The sequence below is a fragment of the Triturus cristatus genome, chromosome 9 (genome assembly GCF_964204655.1).
Source record: "Triturus cristatus chromosome 9, aTriCri1.1, whole genome shotgun sequence".
NCBI classification, from domain to species: Eukaryota; Metazoa; Chordata; class Amphibia; order Caudata; family Salamandridae; genus Triturus; species Triturus cristatus.
In genome coordinates, this window is record NC_140592.1 from 145,273,303 (window position 1) to 145,292,213 (window position 18,911).

An 18,911-nucleotide genomic window follows, 5' to 3' on the forward strand; every position below is an offset into this window, starting at 1 on the left:
TTACCACTGCAGTTTCTGCAAGGAAAATGGCAAGTGTCCTTTCTTCCTTCTGATATATTACTAAAAAACAAACAGTGATGAGCTGAAATGAGATATGTATGTCAAGATGTTTATTTTTTGCAAAGTAAGGTGGTTATCAGAAAAGTAGAACCTCCAAGAATTTGTTGCACACTTGGAGTCTCAGCATTATTTTAATTTGACTAACAATAAACTGATAACTTTTTTAAACAAATACTAACCGCTTTTTACTGTGTTTAATTTGGCTCCAAATAGTGTGTTTATTTTTCATGTATGCAACCATACTATCCCTTCCATATATAGAGCATGTCACTAAGGATTTAAACGGTTTGTGAGAAAGGTGATATTATGACCATGTATTACAAGGAATAAAATACTACCTGACGTACATTATAAGGATATGTCAAGTCACCTTGGAGTTCTATGACATTATAAAGGAACTTGACCTTCTGTCGCATTCTTCTATATCAGGGTTCTCCAGCTTTTTCTGTAGTAAGAACTATTTCTGATCAGTAAAAATCGTGAGCTACTGAAGGCTAAACAGCTTGCGCATTGTTAACCCCCATGCCAAGCTTCATTGACTTTAAACCTAATGTCCTTAGAGCCAGATACTATTGTTTGAACAAAATGCTTTGACTAGGGGCACTATGACAGGGCTGCCATGTGTGCCAGTGAGAACATGGTCTTTGAAGATGATTGAAAATGTGTGTGTATGAATTGGGCATACGTGTATGAGTGACTGAGAGTCCTTGTCATATGTACTTGTGGCACAGGACATACATTTCACCAAATGTGGCACTTTTACATGTATAACACAAACATACAACCATTTCTCTACATGGGAGAAATTTGAAGAGCAGAAAAATGTTCTTTAAAAATGTTCGGAGTATGGAACATTTTCCTGCAATTTAAATGTCTCCCATTTGAAAACAATGACTGCATGTTTTAGTTATACAGATGGCACAGTGTCTACTGGCCACTGGGAGCAAAAGGCATGCTGTATGTACATGAAACACTTTGAAATTGGAGAAAATTTAAAATCTTTCAGTTAACTTTTCATTTTCATGTTCTCCCATTAAAGAGTATACAGAAACATAATTTTGTACCCAAGCTTTAATATTAAGTTGAAAAGGGCTTTTATTTAAGAATTAAATACCTCAGTGCTGCAGTTCTTCACCTGTGATCCAGTCCTAGTCTAAGTCATAAATCTAACTGAGCACAGCTCATTATCAGGCCTGATTCTAAAAATGTAAAATAAACACAGTCTTTCCTTAACTTTAAAAGGAAAATGTGACTGTATGCTTATTTAGAAATTAACTCAAGGCTGCAAGTTACCTTAAAGGTGTTTGCGAGCTACTGGTAGCTCACGATCAACTGGTTGGAGACACCTGTTCTACATGGTCATGGAACTCCTTGGTGACTTGCAATAGTCTTATAATGTATGGCAGTGGGTACTTTATCCCGTATGCAATGCAAATCCACCTTAATGTGGTGTTATCTCTGTAATAGCATAAGAAATAATATCGCCAGTCTCCATATTTTGTTCTGGTAAAATTCCCAAAGGACATTGTTGCAGTGAACGAAAAGATAACGAAATTCTACTATTAACAAGACATTGATTGCAGGATCAATCTTGAATTGGTCAATAACCTGATTTCATTAAGTTTCCTTTTTCCATTTCCTGTCCCCATATCATATTATTTCCTCAGGTTTCCTATACGTTTTTACCTGGATCATTAGAATAGTTTCCACCAGCCTATCTCCTCAGGAGGAAACACAACATCAAACAAAGCCCAATACTGTCTGAATAAGGGATCCTTTAGTTAAAGCCTATGTGTCAGTATTTCCATGTTTCGAATCATTCTCAGGTTGGTCCTTCATAGGTCCAATGTGAAGACAATATTTGCCTTCCATCAACAAGTCATATATTTGTTTAACACAACTGCCAGGATATAAAAAAAACATTTGCCATCGCCTTTGTGAGGGCACCTGCTTGCCAGTTTCTAAACAGGAACAGGAAAGGTTCAGGAGCAGCATCAGTCCTCAAAAGTCTATAAAACTCATAATGTAATTTGGTTTTAAATGGTATCGCTTTATGACATAACATATGAACCTATGTGCCTATTTGGCCAGATATCCTCCAGCACGATTCATCTACGGCATCCCAATTAAGAGGTCAAGAAGAGAACCCAAAAGTACCTAATATAACTTCCACTGATACTCCAGCCAAGATAGGGAACACATTGTTTAGTGGGTTAGTTGGAATAACAAATCGCATGTCTACATGTCATATGATTGGATACAGTCATTCTCCAAAGCTTGGCAGATGTGTGCCAGCACATTTTGTGAGGAAATTTTCTAGAAAGTGTCATAATATCTAGAAACAAGGGGCCAGATGTACAACCCTTTTTTGCGGCCGCAAACGGGAGAACCTCCCGTTTGCGGCCGCAAAAAAGGGTAATAGCATGTACAAATGCTATTTTGCCAGTCACTGACTCGCAAAATAGCATTTGCGACTCTCGCTATTAGGAAGGGGCGTCCCTTCCTAATAGGGAGTCAACATGCTATGTACTAGTGTTTTGTAACCGCATTTGCGGCTGCAAAACACTCGCAGTTTACCAACTACTTCAAGTAGGTGGTAAGCCACTCGCAAAGGGGAAGGGGTGCCCAGGGGACCCCTTCCCCTTTGCGAGTATGTTGAAAAATATTTTTTAAGAGCAGGCAGTGGTCCCATAAAGAAATGAAAAGTTTAATTTTTCTTTTTTAAAAGCATCCCGTTTTCCTTTAAGGAAAACGAGCTGCATTTTAAAAACAAACACTGCTTTATTAACCCCTTCAGCGCGGCGCGGATTCCCCCGCGGTGCTGAAGGGTTCGAGCGCGGGCGGGGCCATGGCGGAACGGTTCCGTCATGAGCACAGCTCAACCGATGCTCATGACGGAACCGTTCCGTCATGAGCATGGAAGGGGTTAAAACAGCAGTCCCAGACATGGCGGTCTGCTGAGTCCAGCAGGCCACCATCCCTGGGAGGGCCTGTCATTCCCAGTGGGCTCGCAAATTGCGAGAGGCTCATTACTATTCATGAGCCTTGCAATTTACGACCCCATTGAGATTCGCAAACAATGTGAAACACACTGTTGTACATGCAAAATAGCACCTCGCAAATTGCGAGTCGCAAATGACTCGCAATTTGTGATGCGTTATTTTGCATGTCGTACATCTGGTCCCTTGTGTCTAGTAAGCTGTCTTATTTTGTTTGCTTAACCAAAGCAACTAATAGTAGGCAGTTGTGGAGATTTGCCTCTCGGGTTCTACAAGGACATGCCACAAAGTAATGTTGAATTTGCAAGTACTCATTAAATTGCATATTCATCCATGGTGGTAAACATTGGTCACTAACCCCCGGGGCAAAGACACGTTGCCTTAGACCAGAGCAATCCCTTTCATCTCATTGCTTAGAAGGTTTTTTGTTGTGAGGGATCTCATAGGGATCAGGCTGTCATGCGCCAAGGGATGGGATACACTCCCTTCATTATCAAGGAGAACACAGTTTTATTTTTGGCTAAAACCACTATACTTTGTGGAAGAGGGGCTATGTGATGCACAACATATGTATCAATTTCCCTAATCAACCTTGTTATAAAACAGACATCCCAATGTAGACCTATGGGTGCCAATGGACAACAGAAATGTCCAATCACAATGCAATAAATACACAAATATGTTTCTCATCAGATACCTGTGAAGGTCTTCAACCCCAAATACTATTAAGGCTCTCTCCCCCTGATATTACTCATGCCTTTTATTGACCATCTGACAGTGGCTTTATGGGCAGCTGAGAAAAACTTTTGTTACACCATGCAACATAATTAAATGTTTGATTGTTGAAACGAAGCCTATGCTCTCCATTTCCCTATGGTAAACAGATAAATTTGTAAGCTGGTTCGACGTAAAATTCTAGGATTGATGTTATAAGGGGATTTTCAATGTGCAACAAATTGCATCGCACAGCATAGTCTATTGACAAGTGTTATTTGATTTGTGGTGCCAAACAACAAGGTAAGTAAGTAAATTTTATTTGCACAGTTAATAAAAACCATTGCAATTCCACATTATAAAAATAAAAAGAAGATAAAACAAATACATTCTCTACGTTTCCCAACACATTCTTAAATTCAGTCTAAAATAATAAAATCTTCCAGATTAAGACTTTCATTATATCATTTCCGTCACTTTGATAAGTTTTACAATAAAAACTATATAATTGTGTACAGTTCATACTATCAAGTGACTCCAACATAAGTTAAAAACAGGTTTCTGGGGGAGGAGCCTAGCCTGCAGCCGAGATGGCCGCCTAGCTCTTCGGCTCCGCCGACCCTTTCGCCCTTCGTCGATATCCTGGCAAGAATCCTGCGCCTCCGAGCCCTACGCTTACCTGCGCCACGTCCCTGACCACGATACCTTGACTCCGGTCGAAAACGGAGCTCCCCCGGCGGAGTTGGGCCCCGGTTTCCATTCCGGCCTTCCAGGCGGTCGCGGCCGGGCCATTGTTTGGTGGGGACGGCCGGCGGCGACAACGATAGCAGCGGCCGCTGTGGAGAGGGAGGAGCCGGTACACCGGACCTGGAGCGCGGCGCTGGGATTCTCACAGCAGCCTTTTTCGTGCTCGGCTGCCCAGCGCGCCCCGCTCGCAACATTGTATCCAGCTCCCGTATACTGTATCCCGGCCCAGCTGGGAGAGGGCCGGGATCGCTTCTTTGTTGCAGCCTACAGCAGCGGACGCCATCTTCCGCATCGGAAGCCCTGGTCTCGCCGGTGGGTTTCCCTGCACCACAGATTCTCCTGCTTCTGAAGCCTTTCCACGACCGGCTGCCTCCACGTTTCCTGCACCACCGGGGCCCCGCAGAGAGCTTATCACCTTCCAGATACCGATGGTTGGTGAGGGGGGCTTGCTCCCCGGGGCGCTCGATGGTTGCTTGCCTAAGATGGCGGACGCAACAGCACCCTCCATCCTTGATCCGCCGCTGGGGCTTCGCGACATCCTGGCAGCACTGGAGGACCTGTGGTTGGCCTTCCGCGACTCTGCCACTGGTTTGGAGGACCGGTTTGATCGGACTTTTTCAGCTGGCCATGATGATTCTCCAGTGCGGCATGTTAAGCCACATCTTCAGTCGACTGTCGGTGGATCACCCGAGTTGAGGTATGTGGCGGTGACGGGGGGACGTGTCCCAGTGCCCGCTGCGGTACTCCTCGGCTCTGCCCTGGAGGAGTCTGACAATCCTGCTCCCTCGGTATGGCCGGAGCTTGTGCCTCAGCCGCCGTTTTGCCCATCTCCTCTGTCCTTTGGTGCCACGTCTCTGAGCGTCCTCCTGGACTTGCTTCCTGTACATCGGCCGGCCGCTACTCTGGGATTTATGCATCGTCCTGCTCCCTGTTGTGCTAGCCACCGCATAGCAGTGGCGCATTCTGTGGTCCTTTACTATCGAGCTTCGCTCCAGTTTGACTTGTCTCTTACCCCTCGATTGCTGCAACGGACTCCATGGTGGCCCATCCAGTCCAGGTTGGCTGTACTGCAATTGGACTCTGTTGGACTGCAGATTCGAAGGGGCCAAGGCTGAGGAAGGGGGTTTTTCTTGTTGCACATTGATACGTATATGGCTGGGACTGGGACTTGTGACTGTTGGAGGTACATGTAGCAGGGTGTTAGGTCGGGGCCTGGGGTTGGGTGACCGCGGGTAACGATTTTGCTTGCATTGAATAGATCCTTGGCCCTCCTCCGATCAACCGTGACATTTTTTTTCTTTTTCTTCTCTTTCTCTTCTCCTACATTTCGGGTACTCTTTTGGGGCGACAGACACACTGCTAGGGGGGGTAGGCCGTAGCCTCTGCATGCGTGTAGGGTGGGGGGTATATTTCCTTGTTGGTTTTTTTTTTTTTTTTTCTATGGGCCTCCTTTTTCTTTCTTTCTTTTCTCTCTTTCTCTTCTCCCTTTCTACTCTTTACCTTTCTCGTTTGTTCTCTCCTTTCTTATTTCTTGGGTCGAGGGGAGGATTGGGAACTTGTGGGTAGTGCTTGGGGATCGTCATGTGATATGCTTCTTTTCTATCCTGATTTTATTGAGTGCGATTGATTACCTTACGGATAATGCTTGCTGACTCTTCTGATGATCGTTGCCCACTATAGTCCTAACTGCATTGCTCTGATTCGGATCCTTCCAGACCTGTTGCTAAGGACTTATTTCAAAACTTTATAAAACTTAAACCTCATCATCCTGCGCTCGGCGGCACAATTGTGTATAACGTAATCTGGTCTCTTTGTGCTTGTACTGATATGCTGCTGAATCGTATAATTGCTTGCTGATGTGCCCTTTTTTTATGTCGAGGCCGGCCTGAGGGTTGTAGGCCCGTATTTGTCTGCACATACTGTTAAATAAAGGTTTTCCAAAAAAAAAAAAAAAAAAAAAAACAGGTTTCTGCATCCTTATCTCCACATCTTTCATAAATTTCACCAAGTTGCAGTTGAGCCGCAAATCGTCAGGAGAAAAACAGGCAAGCACGGCATTCCTTCGGGTGCGTATTCCTCGTTGGTTAAACAAACATTTAAGCAAACATTTCCTTACTTCTAACAGTTTTTCACAGGAGCATAAGAGGTGTGGCATGTCCTCAATTGCCTTACCGCATAGCCGACATAGGGCATCCCCTTTTTCCCTCTGCCAGTGTGGAAGATGGCATCTACAAGGGATCAGGCCCATTCTGAGTTTTAGAAACTTCAGCTTTAAAAATCTTGAGTAGCCCAAATTGAAATAACTCTGTAGACCTTGATTTGAATAGGAGTTTAAGACAAACCACCCATGTGATCTCCTGGCAACTGACTCCTTATCTTCTATCCATGATAGGTGTTTTGTTGTTTTCTTTACCAGTCTTTTAATAGTTGAATGATTGGTGGAAGTATTCCATAACTCCTTTAAGCCTAGGGTCACCAGGCTTTTGGCCAGATAGTTAGCAGCCTGGGATACTTGATTCTGCTGTAATTCTGACCATAAAAGGCTATTAAGAGACCCTTGTTTTGCCTTCCTGATTTTATCCCACGTATGCGCCCTGTCTTGCAAGCGCCTGTTTGTGACCTCCAAACTCTAATCTCATTTGGGCCGGGGATGTGTATTTAGGTAGACAAAAAATGATCCTATATACTGATGCCACAGTTTTATCCAAAATTCCTGCATCTCTTCCTCGTTGTGCTTCACTGCCATAAGTAATAGTAGGCAAGAGTTTTGAGCGAATAACTTGTATTATGGGGAAAAGAGATGCACTAGTTAATTTTCCATTTAATTTTTTTAGCGAGACTCCTATGGCAATGCCTTTTCCTCTGATACTTTCTTTTTGTAGGATAAACTGGCCACCACTGTCAATTATGACCCCTAGATATTTATACATGTTTGTATCCTCTATACGATTTTTATTCCAAAACCAACTGTTCGATGACTTTCTTTTTTTGTTGATTGACATCGTTTTTGTTTTGTTCAAATTAATTGACAATTGGTTTTCATCAGAATATCTTTTTGTAGCATCAATAAGATTTTGCATCCCTATTTTCGTGTGGCTAATTAAAACCAAATCGTCTGCGTATAGTAATGAGGACAGTATTTGGCCTCCTAATTTTGGTGCATGAGAATTGCAGTTATTGAGCAACGGAGTGAGGTCTCCTAGGAACAGGTTAAATAGTGTAGGGGCCAAGACGCATCCTTGTTTTAGACCATTATTTGTTGTGATGCGTCTCTACAGATGAGAGCCGTCACCCAGCTTAACCTGTACCCATGTGTCACTATGTAAATTAATCAACAGATCTAATAGAGGCTTTGGTATCCCCCACTTCTGTAGTTTGGCCCATAAAAGATTACGATTAATATGATCAAAGGCTGCCTTATAGTCTATAAAGCACAAATTGATTGGCATTTTAGATGTTTTTGCCTTATCAATTAACAGACCCATAGCCAAAATGTTTGTTGATGTCCCGACAGTTTTGGCAAATCCGGTCTGATTAGCCGGGATTAGAGAATATTCTGAAGCCCAGGCCTGCAGTTCCTCCAAAAGGATTCCAGCTAAATATTTTGCTTCGTTATCCATGAGGGCAACCAGTCTATAATTATTTGGAAGAGTTTTGTCCCCTGCCTTAAATATTGGGGAGATGATTGAACCCTTCCAGGAGGCAGGTAAAACATTTAAATGTTTGATTTCCAAAAACAGAGGTAGAAGGGCTCCAGCCCATTCCTTTTCGTTCAATTTGTACAAAATAGGGGGAATGCCATTCGGGCCTGGCGCCCCGTCCCGCTTCCCTTTTTAATTTGGCACTCAATTAGTTTTCGAAATTTCATTGAACCTATATCGACGCTTCGTGCTGTCTGGTTGTATCTGATATCACTCAAGGAAAATAATTTGTTGTCATCAGCAGCTGTCATCGAGTTATTAGTATTATGTTGTGAAAAATGGTCTTTGAGATAGTGAACCCATGTTTGTTCACTGATGTTTGAAGAGACTCCTTCGTGCCCAAGATTCATAAAGGAGTTAATTGTTTTCCAAAATTTTGCCCCGTCGTTCAGCTTGATATCAGAATGTAATTTTGCCCACAGGTTTTCCTCAATTGATCTATTTGCTTCCCTTTTGGTTTTTTTTAAAGATGATTTTAGTTCTAACAGATGGGCATGTCTTACTATGTCGTTTGGTAGGTGTCTAAATTGGCGTATTGTACGTGCGATGCCTTTTTTTATGCTCTTTATTTTAGTTCTATGATCTTTTGTGAGAAGGAGCATGTTGCTAGCCTTCTTTGCGTATTGGGGTTTCAGGGTTGTGGTGTAACCTGCCATGTTGGATGTAAAGCTTTCCCATTTCTGAACCTCGCTTGCCCCGATTCGCTCCTCAAAGTGTTGCTTTGCTCTTGCTTCTATATCTCCATCCATTACTGCCGAATACTTGATCCTTTTGTAATTGATGGTATAAATTGACTCGTTTGGTACCAACGATTGTTCGAGTTTTGGTTTCATGATATTAAATATAATTTCCTGGGGACAGTGATCGCTGTCAGCTTTTTCCCCTATTTTAAATGAAGAAATGAGGCGAAATAGAGATAGTGACATAAAGGTATAATCCAGAATTTTACTTACTCTTGTATAGTAGAATGTACACGCTGGCGGAGTGTCTCCACTGAGTCTCCCATTCAGTGCTCTGAGATTATAATGCTCAAGGGTCTCTAAGACCGCCTCTCCAAGCTTGGATTGTGAGGATGTTAGTGTAGCCTCTTGATGTGGAATATTCCAGGCTATGTTTAAATTGCGGCTCACGTCACTCGATGAGATTCCCATCAGGTTGAGATTAAAATCCCCGGTAATCATGATATCAGTTGTTGAAGTGTCAGTTATGATGTCATCAAGGCATTTGTATAGATCCTTTGTGGCTTTTCCTTTCCTTTTCGGATGGATATAAGCGTTTATCAGTATTAGCTCGAGACCTTTCTTGCTTTGAGTTGAGGAAGACAAGTTTATTGCATTTAAATCTGGGGAAGAAAGGCCTAAGTCCTTAACAACATAGCCACTTGCAACCGAGACATAAGACACTAACCCCCCTTGTAGGTGACCAAATTTTGCTGTTTTCACTGCACTGGTAAAAAAACGAAGAAATCCATGCAGATGTGGAGGTTCTAGTTGCCATGTTTCTTGTAGGGATATAATGTCAAAGGACTGTAAATAGTTAACAAAATCCAAATCAATCATTTTGGAAGTAAGACCATTAATGTTCCATGAGCATATTTTTAATTGGTTTTGCCTTTTTATTTCCTTTTGGATTCCCATTTGTCAGTTTAGCTAATTGTTTATTGTTCTTGAGATCCATCTTAGGTCGATAAAGCTAGGTGAAGTGCCGGCAAGGGTACAACCCGTAACCCTAAGATCTTCAGCACTACTTGCTCCTTCCATCCCTTTAGCGCCTCTAAGTACAGTTTGTACCTTCCCGTTAGCGGAGTGCAGTTCTCTTACTCCGACCACCGGAATTAATAGATCAGGATATTTTGGTTTTGTAAATGGGGCAGTTGTTATTCCCCAATCTTTAAAGGTCTTAGTTTCTGCCAAGATTTTTTGTGCAACTAAGGGTGTTGTCCATGTTGCTTTTGTTTTTTCGACCTTCGTGCCAGCTTCGGATTGAAATTGAATAGAATCCAGGTCCTGAGTTGTGATACCTGTTAAAGATGGAATATGAGCTAACAGTCGTAAGATGTTACCTCTATTCAAGATATCATGCTTGCCTTTAGAGATGTACTCTGGGGTAAACCAGACAATATTTGATGAATCTTTTGATGTATCTTTCAATGTGTCCGTGTAACTAGGTTCGTTATTGTGTTCGTTATAGTGACTTTGTACGAATTCATGTCCTTGTGTTACGGTCAGTGGTGCTTGCTCTGGTATGGGAAGGACAGCTTTCCGCCCTCCAAGGTTGCGGATTTCCTCTGCAGTAGTTGATTTTGCATTCCCATTTCCAGTTTCTTCTTCCCTTTTTAGTTTTATGATGTTATTTCTATTCGTTGAACTTATGTCAATGGATTGTGATGTTTGTCTAATAGGGAGCGATCCGTTGTCATTTGTTTCTTTAAGGTCTCCATTCTGTGATGCCTGTTGTATTATCAAGACTTTTTTACCGTATGGTTAATTCCATGTGTTTTTAAGGAAGTCATTTTGGTAGCCATAATTGGTAGATCCGTGGTATTCTGCTTTACTGTCTGGATATTTTCTCCCTCCTTAATTTTACTGCCATTCGCTGGTGATAATGGCGGTATGCAAGAGACTCTGGGTGAAGCATTTAGTGATGTAGTTTTGTCGGACTCTATTCAGACCCTCCAGGATTTCGCGATTTCGCGATTTCGCGGCTTGCCGCGAAATCGGCACTTTTGTAAAAATGCCGCGATTTTTACAAAAGTGCCCGCGAAAATCGTCACTTTTGTAAAAATGCCGCAATTTTTACAAAAGTGACCTGATCCCGTAGTTGATGATGTTTTGCCCCCACAGGCAGAGGCGCAACTAAAGCCAAATTTTGGGGGGTGGGGGGCTAAGAAAAAAATTCGAGGGGGGGCTGAATCTTTAAGCAATAGGCAGAGTGGAGCTCTAGCCATGTAAACAACAACGATGGCAGCGAGGTAGGATGCTCCCCTCGCACCTCTGCTTTGGCCTGCAGTGTTTGCAGCGTGATCCACTTGCTGCAAAGCTCAGGGCTCAGCACCTTTGCCCTCTGGAGGACTGAGAACCACAGAGACTTGCGTTCCACACAGTGCCCCGAGAGGAGAAGAGACCTGGCAGACACCGGGAACATGCAAAGTGCTCTCACCACATCGTCTTTACTCCAGCATGAATGCCTGATTCACAGCAAAAACTCCAAAGCAGCACACACAGAAGAGTCCCATCAGGGCCTAATAGACCTTGGGCAGTTAGTGTCGGAGTGGACTGTGAGCCAGAATGGCAGCGGAGGTAGGAAGTCTCCGTTACGATTGGGGATAAACCAAAATTAAATACTGGCTGAATGAAATGGAGACAGAAAGCCTCATATTGATCATAAAGCGAGCTCACTTTACCTATTGATCACAAAGAGCCCCTTCCTTACGATATAAATTAACAAGCTTTGGCAACGCGGCCGCGAAAGTGACGCAGCCGCGAAAGTGAAAGTGATCGCGATTGCGATTACGATCGCGTGCTGCGGAGGAAAGATGAATGATTATGAGTAAAATGAAATGTCGCAAAATGCCGCTAAATTTCCATATTTGTGCCGCTAAATTTCCATATTTGTGCCGCTAAATTTGCGAATCCATGCCGCTATATCCTGGGGGGTCTGTCTATTACTTCTTTTTTACTGACCTTATCCACAGAATTGGGTTCTTGTTCATTAAATTGGGACGTTGACCCAAAGAGACGCCTGAAGCCTTCTTGAGCCACGATTAATTTTTGGTTTCTACCTTTACGTTGTTTTGCCCTCCTTTGTTTAGCGTTAGGTTTCTTCACAACCTTGTCATCTATTTGAGCTACAGGACATAGATCTATTGATTCTCCCGTATCTTTTATTACTTTGTTAAATTTCTTGTTAATCGAAATGTCCGTCTCCCCCCGAGAAACATTTTTCCCGATCGATGTTAAGCCTATGTTTTTTGTTTTGTCGATTGAGATTGAAGTGCAAGTTTCAAGGGAGTGCTTATCTAGTTTTACGTCCGTTTGTCTAGAGCGTAAGTAGTTGGTATTACTTTGCAACGGATTTTTTTGCTGTATGCATAGATCAGACAACATTGATGGTAAAGTAGCCAGTTTGTCGATAATAGGGCTGCATCCACATCCCGCGTCCCTGTTGTGGGTTAGGGCCTGTTTATTTTGTAGCAGAGTCGTTAGTGCTCCCAATTTCCCATCGATAGCAACCACAAACACAGCCAGAGTGTCTAGAAGAGTCAACTGAGCGTCCATCTTATCTGATTGGTAGTGAAGTGTTTTTACAAGAAGTTGTATTGTATTTAGCAGACTGTCCCATGCCATCCCCTGGCAATTATTTTTTGATGAATTGACCATACGGACTGGGGATGTCGTATCCTTTTGGTATTCCTTTTTCTTTTCCTCTCCCATCTCTAGATCGTCTGTTAGATTGATCGCAGTACCCATGTTTGCCGTATTCGGCCCATTACTGATTGAGTCTTGGTCGTAAGCTGCCATTACGTCGTTCCAATCTTCTGATCCCAAGCGTGAGGAGATCTCTATGACGTCTGAGACATTTGTAACATTTTCTATTATAGTTAGAACCTTTGTTTCCCCCCCCCCCTTTGCTAGGCTCCGTTTGATGATTTGATGGAACATTATTTGAGAGAAGGGTGGGTGGTAGTGTTTTTAGATCTTTAACACACTGTGCCCCGTCATTCCTTTTTTGGGAATAATCAGCTCCTTTGGAAAATGATTTGTCCCCAGAACATGTTCGATTTAATTGACATAATTGACTTGGTTGGTTAATAAACAAAGATTTGTTAGTTGTGTCATAGTCTTCAAGATTATTTTCGATGTTTATAGATCTCCAGTCATCATTTGAACTGAGACCTGTTACTGATACATCATGATTATTATCTTGACCACCTTTAATCGTCATAGTTTTCTCAATTGTCTCTTCCTTTTTATGAACTTGAGCTTTGACTTGCTCAATGTTTCTAATTGAAGCACTTCCCATTGTTGTACAGCTAATCCGTGATTTGCCGTTTTGAGGGGTTGATGTTATTTGCCGGGGACTGTTAAATAGTGTATTTGTACTTCTTTTTGTGTCAGGGCTTTTCCTCTCCTGTGTTGATTTCAGATCTTCAATAACTGGTGGTAGTTGACTTAGTTGTACAGGTTGAAGAGGTGATTGAAGGCCGATGACATTTCTTATGTTTGAGAAAAGCGTATCCCCCGGATTTTTTAAGAATGAAAATTTTGTAAAAATCTTAGGTTGATGAGAAAGCTGCTTTTTTGTTGTTTTTTTATTTTCCAAATTTTGTAGTTGTCCAGAGGCGTTTCAACAGCTGGTGGCTCTATTGCAGAGCAGTTATTCATGATTGCTTGCTCTAGTTCTGGTTGTAAGGCAGTTCTTTCCTCTTCCTTCATCATGTTTTTCCGCCTCCGTTTTTTTGCATCTTTTGTATCTTTTTTAAATATAGCGCTATCTCGAACACGGCCAGACCTCATGGTACTCTCCACTTAGTTGAGGTATAGAATTTCACTTTTTGTCGCACGGAGCTTGTCGTATTGGTAGAAGCCTTAAGCTTATTATGAGTTTATTGTGAAGTTTATTGTGAAACCATGATAAACTATAAATAGTGCCGCTGCTGCAAAAGTACAGTGGTGGCTGACTACACTGTTGCCGAAGATGAGATGAGCTAGTGCCCGGAAAAGGTTCACCTTTGCTTTTCTCCTTTCGCCCAAACCGTGGCGTTTTAGAAGAGTCACAGCGTCTGCCAAAAAAAACAACAGACTTTTTCCATTCGACTCGGGGCTCCTCCCCCTTTTCCAAAGATAATGGACCAACAAACCCGGTCACAGCTCATAGAGCAGATTGGGCGCTCCAAAGTGCACTAGGCTCCTCCAGATACCTGGGAATTTGACTACATTATTAGTTGGCTAAAATGTACCTTGTGTTATATAGTGTGGGGGTAACACAGCTGTAAGACACAGCATGATGTTTAACCCCTTCGCTGCGGCGGGAATTCCGCCGCAGCGCTGGGGGGTGCGGGGGGCAGCGCGGTGGCGCTGTGCTCATGACAGAGCCACTCCGTCATGAGCCACGGTTGAGCTGTGCTCATGACGGAGCGGTTCCGTCATGACTCCGCCCAGTTGCGTTGTCCCCCCGCACAGGCGGGAAACAGCGCCGCGTAGGCGGAGCGGCCGCCAACGGTCGTGGCATGACGGAACCGCTCCGTCATGAGCACACAGCAACCGTGGCTCATGACGGAGCGGTTCCGTCATGAGCGGGGAAGGGGTTAATCAGACTGTACCCGACACAAAGGAAATCTGCTCATATTGCCCTGGCTCTCAAAGACCTAGTCTAGTTCCTAGTGGCACCAAGAATAATGTTCAAGCACTGTCCAATAAACACATGTGACTCATGACCCAAAATACTACAGGCACTATTTCTAAACTAGATACCCCATAAAGCTTTAGGACCAGCGATTCAGATCTGATTGATTGCAAGTGTCAAATTTAATCACAAGACCCATGCTAGGGAGGCTGCATTATCCGGGTTACGGGTGCACAGCTCTAGAACTTACAATGCCAAGACCTTAGAACTCAACCAAACCTGGCAGCTTCCAAATAAAACTAATAACAAACATCTTCAAAGAGGTCTTCTACAGCCAACCCTAAACATTCGGAAGTACCCCTCAGTGATCCAGAACGGTATGGGGGTCAATCTTAGATCAATTCAATGCCCTCTAAAGTCTGATCTGCAAGTCCACAGGTGGCTTTTCTTCCACAAATCATAGGGAAAAGGGTTTGTTACAAAAGGAACAGCTTACAATGTAGCTTCAGTACTACCTCTTGGCTTCTTATCGTAAGCCAAGACTTTAAAATACAAATTGTAAGTTACACGGATAAATATGTATGTGCCACCCTCTTTGCTCGCTATGCTAAAATGCCTTTATTAGCTATGGACTGCTTCATGAATTGTTTTTGTGTCCATTTTTTCTGTTCAACAGTTTTACATATTAGGATATTTTGTTTTTAAAATGAATGATGGAATTATCAAGTAATTTGATACTAAAAAATGAGATAGGATATAGCGTGTTTTTTTATTTAGTGCGACTTATGTTTAGTGAGTTCTAGAGCTCCCACTGTTTCAGGTACACTATGAAATCCATGCTATCCTTCCAAAATCAGTGTGCTCAAGATCCATATTCCCCTTTTTTGCACATTTGTATCTGATGCAAAACCCGGTAGGTTTGGAGAGTTGCTTTAACTACTAACTTTATGTGTTGAAGTCTGTCAAATTATTCCAGTCATAGACTAAAATCTTACATACGTCAGAGCCTCAATTATCACATTCAAGATCACAGCTACACCAAGCAGATCTCAACAATCCCAGCAGCGTCCGCATGTACCTTGATCGGAATCACAAACTCTTATGAGTGGGAATCTAACCTCAGTAAAACCAGTCATTATTTCAAGGAACCTACTCATGATCTTAGATATATGTCAACCAGGATCTTAGTTGTGTCGGAGTGGTCAAGAGAAGTGAAATTGTCAGCCTATGCTAAGGGGACTTGCGTTTCCTCCTTAGTCCTTTAGGTACGAGCTTAAATAAAAACACTATTGTAAGATAAAAAGGCAGGACCAACTAAAGCCAGAGAGCATCATACCTGGCAGCTCCCTTTGTTTGTTACATATACTTCTGATGGGAAGGATTGGTACAACATGCTCAGAATTTCACCACTTTTATCTTAGTTGTTTCAGAAGCATTAGTCAGAGTATATGAATTGGACTTTATGTTAAACAATATGACTTTTTAAAAATGTAATCCCATTCAATTGCCTCAGACTGCAGCAGGGTGGTCCTTGTGGTGTTCTTTGCTCTTTGTGGCTCTCTCTACAGGCCATTCTTCACTTTTGTTTCCCCAAGTAGCAATGGACAGCTCGGCCCAGTAAGCCATCTGTATGGCATAGCCAATTAAAGTAAAATGCATCTTACATTTATTTAGCATAACATTCATAAGAGCCCTTTTCAGCCCTTTGCATATAAAGCCCAGGTCATGAGCATCTTTTAGTCCACAAGTTTACAATGCAAAATGCAGCATATATTCAAACTTGGCTTTAAAAAAACATATTTACACCTTCACTTGTATTCTTTCTGGACAACTGAAGTCCCCCCCCCCCCTCCAGCTGCCATACCATGCCGTTCACAAATGAACATTAAAACGTGCTTTACAATGAAAGAAATTATATCTTTGTCTGAATGGGGAGTTCCAAGCATCCAACAAGCTTCATTTCCGCCAACCCGCCATGTGGTTAAATCTTTATAGAGGAAAAACAAGCCTTCAGGGCCAGTCCCTGGTTCATTTAATAATGTTCTTTTTGCTTTGCATACCAGCACATGTAACACATATCTCTGTGCACTTCAAAGTTGTATCATATTTATGACCAGTACACCCATTATCATGAACATGCAACAATTATTTTCTAATATTACTGCCATTCAGAATTTAACAAAGAAAGCTTTAAAAATCTTACTTTGGGAAAGTTCGACTTCTGAGTTCTTTTATGAAGATCTGACTTCCGTTCTGCACAGGTTTGACCTCCGGTATCTGCCCAGTGTCATGCTTATGCCAATTTCTTTTCTTTTTCACTAAGTAGATATAATTTCATAGTGTCAACCATTAAAAACTTACCACCAAAAGAGTCGTTATGCACAAGTATCACAACATAATTCTGATATATTTCATAATGTTGACACATAATTATGTGTTCCCTTTAAACACGTCACCCGAAGGAACGTTAAGGTTTGGAAACTATAACTCCAAATGATAAACTCTACAGGATTTTAACTGAAATTACATACACCAGTCACAGCTATGACATCCTGGATGATATCCTTCCTTGGAATTCTCTTATAAGACTGAAATATAGTAATGGCCCAGTTTCGTTTTTAACTGTTGATTTCTCTGATATTAAAAAATATTGCCTGCAGCGAGCTCCAAACCATGCTTTGCAAAGTATGTGTATAGCTTATCTTTACAAGTTCAAAACTATCAAAATTTGCAAACATGGATCATATTCTTAGCTTTCTAATTCACTAATGGGGCCACTTTTATGTTGGTGCCTGGAGTCTATTTTCAGTCCCAGACCGACCCTGCATGCAATCGTAGTGGTAATGCTGGAGTAGCACTGTCAACATGTAGACATTTTTTTTAAAGGAAAGTTTTCCATTTTCAGAAAATATTTTGGTAAATGAGCAATTGTTGAGGACCTCAGTAGCTGAAGTCATAAATAATTCCACAATCTATGTATATAGATTATTATCAGGGCCTCTGGAATTATGCAGGAAGTTGACTCAATTATGCATCAAGAAAAGTCACATTATGCAGCGCAATGCAGCACATTTTCTAATAATATTCCTTCATCATTTTGTCATTTTTGCACTTGTTAACACTGCCTGGGCATACGTAGCGCCTCATTCTTAGGAGTTTATTAACCCTCAAACAGAGCAATAAGTAACAGAAAGGTGACCACTCAACCTTTGCAAAGGGCCTTGCGCTGCGCAGCAATATGCGTTGCTGAGTTTTTAGCAACTATTAAACCGTTTGAGCTAGAAGCAGAGCGAAGAATTCTCTGAGGGAGATGGCATTTAAACTTCTAATGAAGAAAGAGAAGTTCGAACTGATGTATGGCCTTGTTATGCAAAGGGACTTGTATTCTCTTAGGCATAGGCAACCAATTCACTGAGTCCAGAGCGGCCACAGAGGAAGAATGGCATAGGCGGGACGATGACACTGTAGCACTCAGGGCAATGTAACCAGCCGCTTTCCCGTAGAGAAAGGTGTGCGGCAAGGTTGTGTAATGAAGCCCACATTATTTTCTTTGTGTATTAACGGAATTGTAGAGTCTTTTTAGTCTACCCCAATTGATGCCCCAGTCCTAGCAGGTGTAAAAATCCCGATTTTAATGTTCGCTGACGATACATTAATTATTTCAAAAAACGCAAATGGTCTACAGCAAGCATTGAATCGTGTCGAGGAGTTTTGTCTCCTACGGGGTCTGGAAGTCAACGTCTCCAAAACAAAATTTATGGCGTTCAACCCTCACAAGGGATTCAGAGTAGGCTTACTTATGAACGGCCGTCCTCTAGAACAAGTTAGTTCCTTCACATACTTGGGGGTGATATTACAGAACAACATGAGAAGGGATCAGCATCTTGACATGGCTACACTAAAGCACCGGCAGCTATCTGGAGTTTTACAATCTGAATACAATACCTCTACAACAAAACCAGTTAGCCCGGCTCTTCAAATATACAATATGAAAGTGGTCAGCTCTGACCTATATAGAGTTGAACTCTGGGGGTTCAAAAAGATGCTAAAGTTAACCGTTGCTGAAAATAAGTTCTTCCGAAAGATCACAAACCTCCCGCAAACCACCCCTATCTGCCCATTGTTATATGATCTAGGTAGAAAAGCACTGGCCGATGCAGCAAGACTCCGCCCTATACTATACTGGCGAAGAATCTGGTCAAGCCCTGAACTAGCAACTTATGCTGCAGGTCTAAAAGACCTAATAAGCGTTGATCACTTCCACAAAATCAAATGGCTCAGGGAGGTCAGAGCAATCCTAGTAAGTATGGGATTGGAAACGCTCTGGGAGAATCCCTCAGTTGTG

The 18,911-nt window shown here is 42.3% G+C and overlaps 1 protein-coding gene across 2 annotated transcripts in view; it reads right to left on the reverse strand.

Moving 5' to 3' along the window:
* Positions 1-18,911, reverse strand: part of PHF2 (PHD finger protein 2) — a 499,797-nt gene that overhangs the window by 172,334 nt on the left and 308,552 nt on the right. For both annotated transcript variants that reach the window (XM_085624580.1, XM_085624579.1), the window contains exon 3: positions 16,770-16,884. In XM_085624580.1, the coding sequence (XP_085480706.1) occupies positions 16,770-16,884 (115 nt within the window). The remainder of the gene's footprint in view (positions 1-16,769; positions 16,885-18,911) is intronic.